This window comes from Pyrus communis, chromosome 16 (genome assembly GCF_041283825.1).
Source record: "Pyrus communis isolate YQ-2024b chromosome 16, ASM4128382v1, whole genome shotgun sequence".
In the NCBI taxonomy this organism is placed as follows: domain Eukaryota; kingdom Viridiplantae; phylum Streptophyta; class Magnoliopsida; order Rosales; family Rosaceae; genus Pyrus; species Pyrus communis.
The window spans coordinates 17,403,683-17,410,002 of NC_142580.1; the positions used below are offsets into that span (position 1 = coordinate 17,403,683).

At 38.0% G+C, this 6,320-nt stretch overlaps 1 protein-coding gene and 1 pseudogene across 2 annotated transcripts; one reads left to right on the plus strand and one right to left on the minus strand.

The window, feature by feature from the left end:
* Window positions 1-290: 290 nt before the first annotated feature.
* LOC137732799 (F-box protein At5g07610-like) lies at window positions 291-2,069 on the minus strand (annotated as a pseudogene). The gene is made up of 2 exons (XR_015957944.1): window positions 1,748-2,069; window positions 291-1,670 (listed from the first exon to the last, which is right to left on the minus strand). The product of XR_015957944.1 is annotated as an F-box protein At5g07610-like (transcript).
* Window positions 2,070-2,695: 626 nt separating this feature from the next.
* Window positions 2,696-4,022, plus strand: LOC137732800 (F-box protein At5g07610-like). Its single transcript, XM_068472068.2, has one exon. The coding sequence runs from the start codon at window positions 2,696-2,698 to the stop codon at window positions 3,896-3,898; it is 1,203 nt and encodes a 400-aa protein (XP_068328169.2). The 3' UTR covers window positions 3,899-4,022.
* Window positions 4,023-6,320: the final 2,298 nt, after the last annotated feature.

Sequence of the window (6,320 nt, forward strand, 5' to 3'; positions counted from 1 at the left end):
TCATTTGAATTTGTTTTTTTGAAATTGTTCGAGGGAGCATTTTGGCGGAGGAGATGACAAAACTAATGAAGAGGTAACTGTTGTCGAGTCCAATGGGTTTTAATGACAAGTCATTTATGACCCGGTTCTAGTGTAAGTTCTCTTTGATTGATTTGTTTACAGCCGTTGAGATAAAATCCAACTGCCTATATATATTCGCACAAATGAACCGTCCGCATAGTAGGAAACACTTTTAAAATATAGATCTTCCCAATTAAAGTGGAAGTTACATTAATATCTCAAATAGATTCCAAAATATATAGACTTATTAGGATCTAAATATCAATATCCCCAATACAACATAAATATAGTCTTTACGTCCCAAATTTGCAACTCTCCAATGGAGGTGCTCTAAGGGGTAAAAATTTACATTTGAATTCAAACTTCATAGGAAAATCTTTAAACTCTGGATATCCCAAACTCAAATGGCATAATATTTACAACGGTTTTAATCTCTATTGTACAAACAATAAGTGGAGGCAAATTGACATCTTTAAATGTTTAAACACTAGCAAGAGTCTCTATAAACTGATGAGCACGAACGCATCCAACATGTAATGCTGCATTTGTTTTGGTGGATTTTGGATCAAAATCACGTATCTCCTTGAAACTCTTATCTCTAATATTATCAGATATAAACATACCAGGAATGTGCAGCAACAGTGATGAGCCCTCTTCAGTTTCTTGGACAAAAAGGAAAACAAACGCGTAAAAAAGAGAATCATAGGGATGGGGGTGAAGGTAGTCTCTAACCATCTCCGGAAATGCATCGATGATCGGAGGTCGATTTGGTACCTGGGAATCCACCTTGAGTAATCCCTCTCCAATTCAAAGACTTGGAATTGAGTGATGCTTGGTCCATGAATTTTAACATGGTGCAAATGCCCACCAGATTCACCAAAATACTTGAACCTTCTTGTACCCCAATGCTCGCCTGATGGAGGACTAGGCATTGATCCGAGGCGCTCTTGATTGATATCAAAACACAATGTAGCTCCTGTTGGGCTAATCCAATGTATTGCACCATTCCAAAGCACCCCATTTTCAAACACCATATCGGATGGGGCCATAAAAGGAGATCGAGAAACCCTCCAAGTTCGAGTCTCAGATGAGTATATCTGAATTGGTAGTGATCATTTGCTGCTGATGAAGAGCAATTTTGAATGCAGACGACTTGGTAATGAGGTAATTTGGATGGATCAAAAGCTAAATAAACACCTAAAATAGTTGATAACGAATCATGACCCTTGGCATTAGGTGGAGGAAGCGTCAAGAATTGCCTTGTTGAAGGCTTGCAGACATAATAACTAATAGTTTTTCCCAACTTGTAAAAGCTACACCCCAAGACCAGGCCATTGATGGACTGCAGTAACTTAACACCTGCTGAATCATTAATGAAGTCAAGAGATGAAAATGGGTTGCTCTGAACTGCTGCAATTGAGATATAGGTGACTGATGCGGCTGGGAATTTGAGACAAGAGGATGCATGCAGAGGAAGTGGCCATAGAAATTTTGGCTGGAGATGAGACATAGCCACTGCTTGGAGACACATTTGAAGCAGAGAAGTGACTTCACGGGCAGGCGTACAAGGATCAATGTGACGAGGTCTTGGTTCCTAGCTACTGCCTTAGCTGCAGGCAATGAATTAAATGGTATAGGGATATAATTATGCAACAAATTTAGCCATTGTCAATGAAAAAGTATATACCTCCCATCTCACTGTCTCCCTTGATGTTTGTATGTCTTCTTCACCTGCTTTAATAGGGTTCCAATTATTTTGTACATCAATTATTGCAACAACTTGTAATTGTTTATTGTTATAGCCCATATTGACTATATTTTTTGCAGATTGAAAAGAGTTGAAGGATGGTGGAAAAAAGAAAAAAAAACAAAAAAACAAAAGCAAAGTCGACATAAACATGTGAAGAAATGAATCAAGTTCTCTGATGGGTAAAGGGTAAAATGGAAATATATCTTCGATACAGGGGATATATGATGAAATATGTACTTACCTTGTCAAGCTCAGTGTTTTGAGCATGATTTTGGTGTGATGCAGTATGAGTTATCTAATCTAATTCAATCATTGATACCAAATTATAAGCTTAAATCCATTACGTCTTGTTGTGAATCTAAATCCAAGGTCACATCCCAACATGGACTTATTGTTGACCTTTAACTTACTATCCTAATTCCCCTCTCAAAAGAGAGAGGAAAAAAAAAATTGCCTACTACTTGAGTGGCCCAGAGTTATTTATGCGGAAGCCAATTTCTGACACAAGCGATGGTGAAAGAAGAAGGAATTAAATTTATAACCTCAAGTGTAGGAATAAATGCTACTAAGCTTAACCACTTGAGCTACAAAATAAGCATGTGAAAGCCAATTTTAGCAAGAAGATACTTTAAGAAATGTTCCAATGCACGTAGGGGGGCCAATGAATTTGTTACTAACTTTGGCAACGGCATTGATGAGACAATGAATTGGTTGGTAAGGGGAACCCACATACTTAATTCATGTTTGCACTTTTGCGTACGTATATAGAAAACTACAATTTGAGAACATTTTATATTTTAGCATTTCTGCTATTTTGGAGTTGGTTTTAATTTCATTGTCACACATTGAAGCAAAGTAAACCCTCAGAACAAAAATTTTAAAAAAATGCAGGGTCGATGTCCTAATCTGCCCATAATTTCTTCGCCAGCAGAAATCTTAGCCAACAATGAAAACCTGCTCACACCAATCCTTCTGTGCATCCCAACTCGAGCTCTACTTCGCCTCAAATGCGTATGCAAGCGTTGGCTCTCTCTTATCTCTGACCCCAAATTTTGTGACAGCCATACCTTCAAAAATCCATACCCCAATTTCTCAGCCTTCTTTAACACAACAATGCAAATCTACCGCATATCAATTCAGAACAACGAAAACACATATATGTCTCCATCGAAACATCCTGAGTTCATCCGAGGTCTACCTAGAGGCCTTAAGATTTTGCAGTCTTGCAATGGCTTGCTCTTGTGTTGTACCTCTCACGAAATTACAAACACGAGAAGTACCCCAAAATATTATGTACTCAATCCCACAACCAATCATTTCGTAGCTCTCGCTAATTCACCGTATGCTACTAATTCCACAAGCCTTTTGGGGGTTGCTTTGGCTTTTGACCCTTCCAAATCGATTCATTACAAGGTTATCTTCGTCCAGTGCATTGCTGGATCTGTTGTCTCATTCCAAGTAGAGATATATTCGTCTGAGACTCGAAATTGGACGCTTCGAAAGTCTACTTTCGATAGGCCATTCCATATTGACTTCAGCCATGGGGTGTACTTCAATGGTGCAATTAATTGGATCAGCCGTACAAGTAGGTTGTTGCACTATCACTTAGATCATGAAGAGGGTCATGGATTGGTGTCCAGGCCTCCAGATTACAACGTTTTTCGCAAGCGGGAGTATATATATTTTGGGGAGTCACGCGGCCATTTGCACCTCATTGAAATTTATAGGCCTTGCTTTACTCAGTTTGACGTGATGGAGATGGGGAGGGACTACTCTGGCTGGTTTGTCAAGTACCATGTTGATCTTGATACAATAACCGCCAAATTTCCAAAGATGGTTCCGCAACATAATATTGATGATCCTAGTGAAGAAAATTGGTACCATGAGTTTGTTGTTCTCTTTCTTGTTCGAGAAGAAAATGAAGAGGAGACAGCTATGTTCTTGTATATTCCTTGTAAAGTCATCTCTTATAATCTGTTAGACAGAACGTGTAAGACAGCTTGTGAGTTAACTCTCAAAGGCAAGAGATCTTTGCAAATTGGTTGGCGAGATACTTATCATTGTATGGAGACGTTGGCTTGCGTGTGAAGGTATTTGTATCCTCTATGCGCCGTTGCTTTGCGTTTTAATTTTGATTGTATATGTGAGATCAAGAATAATTGCTACTACAAAATTCAGTTCACAAATTCATTGTGCTGTTGAGAACATCCTAGGGGATAATATTCAATGATTTTTCTAGAATAATTTTGATTTTATTCAAATGTGAAATATGTTGTTGGAGAATACTGTCCCACATCATATATATAATAAAATATTATATAGTTTATTATCCCCGACGACTTCATCCTAGGAGATAATATTATAGAATCTATGATAAAACTCCACATTTAGTAATATGTAATTAATTTGAAAACAACCTCGATAATGGTATTGATTAGCCATGTTTGACCTATAGAGTTTATACGATGGTACATGTTGTATTATATATTTTTTGTAGTTATGATTTTAGTGTATTTTCTAGTTTAATTCGAAAGATGTTTGAAATCCCACTTTTCTCTCTAAAAGTCACTTTGACCCAATTTGCCATCTATGTATATTTGATTATTTTAAGGTTGTTTTATTTATTATTTATTTTTATTTATTTATTTTATTTTTTATTTTAATTCGTTTGACATATAGGTTAAGCCATATAATTAATCAGTAATAATAATTTAGTATTGAGTTCGTCATCTACGGAAGTCGAACCCAAGACATTTAACTTATAAGTGGAGATGAATATCACTAAATTGTAATATTGAGATTTGCACCGAGAAGTTGGAGATTGAGCTAATTTTTTTACGATAGATTTGTTATATTTATTGGAGTTGGGGGAATTTTTGGTCAAGGTGGACTTGGACTTTGAGAACGTCCTCTTGTTTCTCTTGGTTCGGTTTCGTACCAAGTCCCATAATATCTCGAAAGAATTAGCACATCTTAGGAAATATCCCAGTTGGATAAATGATTCGAAGATAGCATGATTAAGCAAATAATGGCTTGCTCAAGTGAGGCATGGTGTGGAAGCTTGAAGTTCATCAATTTAGCATGTTGAGAAAGAGAGTTGGCATGGTTGCATGAGTTCTCTATTGGATAATCTGGGTTTCTTTGGTTCTCTTTGTGAAGTGGGAGGATTGGGCGTAAAGAGGTTTTCCCTAACTGAAACGGTTGAAGGAAGTTTGGGGGAAAACTCTAAGGTTGCAAAAAGATGGTTTTGTGTTTCTCTTTAACGTTTGAACCTCTTTATTTTCTCCTCTTCTGGGCTAAGTCATTGGATCCCTTTTAATGGCTTCTGACTCCCATTTTTGTAGGTGAATGACTCATTTCTAGGGTTCCTAAGGAATCTCTAATTGTGGCTTGGTTCTCATTTTCATTTCTCCTTAGTTCTCCTATTACCCCATATTTTGGTGTAAGGAGGCTAGACTGTAAAACCTGCATCATGTCTTCTTCCCAAGGTGTGAGTTTCCCAGGTCAGCTTTCCACAAGCTCTACTTTTGGTAGCGCGCCTCATGGCTTTCATGCGTTGGACTTGTGCGTGAGCTAGGAAGGGAAAGTCTACTTCTCTCTTTATTAAATGCATGTCTTGCTGGGCTTTCACGTGATTATAAGGGTTAGGGCTTGGTTCCTCCCTAACTAAGTTGGTTAGCTTGTTAGGAAAAGAAGGAAACTAGGCTGGTTCTCTATCAAACTTACCCACGTGGAATACAAAGGTTATGGACTTAGATGTTTGGGCTCCTAAGCAACCCAAAGTCTTCCATAATCTTGACTCCACGTAGGCCCAATAAAATTACGTAACCATCCACACCACAATTCACTTGACAAGCCCCGAGCATGTGACTTGGGCTTATCGTAGCATGAATAGTGATTAACATGATGAATAAGCATGGCATGATTTGGTCTAATTACTGTAGCATGTTATGTTTGTAAATATATTTCTTCATCGATCTCTTACCTTTGCATGTATTTGAGTTTAAATAAAGGCTTGCATGACAGTTGGGCCTCGAGACTTGGTTAGGCTTGCATATGATATTTTTGGGCCTCCACATTAGCCCCCTTAATTATTTGGGCTGTGAAAGACCTTGAGCAGGCTAAATAATCAAACCCAGGCCCAAGAGATTTATGAATGTGGCTTTCCTTATGAGACTTTTCCTTTTCCCGTGTGGCTGCTGGTGACATCGTGATGATGCGTTTCCTTGTGATTTTCTTCTTACTTGTCATGTGCATCGTGTGATTACCTCATAGCTCGGCTTGAATTTTTATTGGAGCATGTTCAAGTAGGATTAGTTTTGGTGCATTGTTTGGCTGGGCATGGTTCCTTGATTGCATATAGCTTGCTTTTGCATGAGCATTTATATAACATGCTTTCCCTAGCGATGACTCTTATGTTTTTATGGCTTGTTAGCATGACATGTGTAGGGAAAGATATATGTGTTATGTGTGATAGCATATAGGGAAGCAAGTCCCATGTTTAAACCTT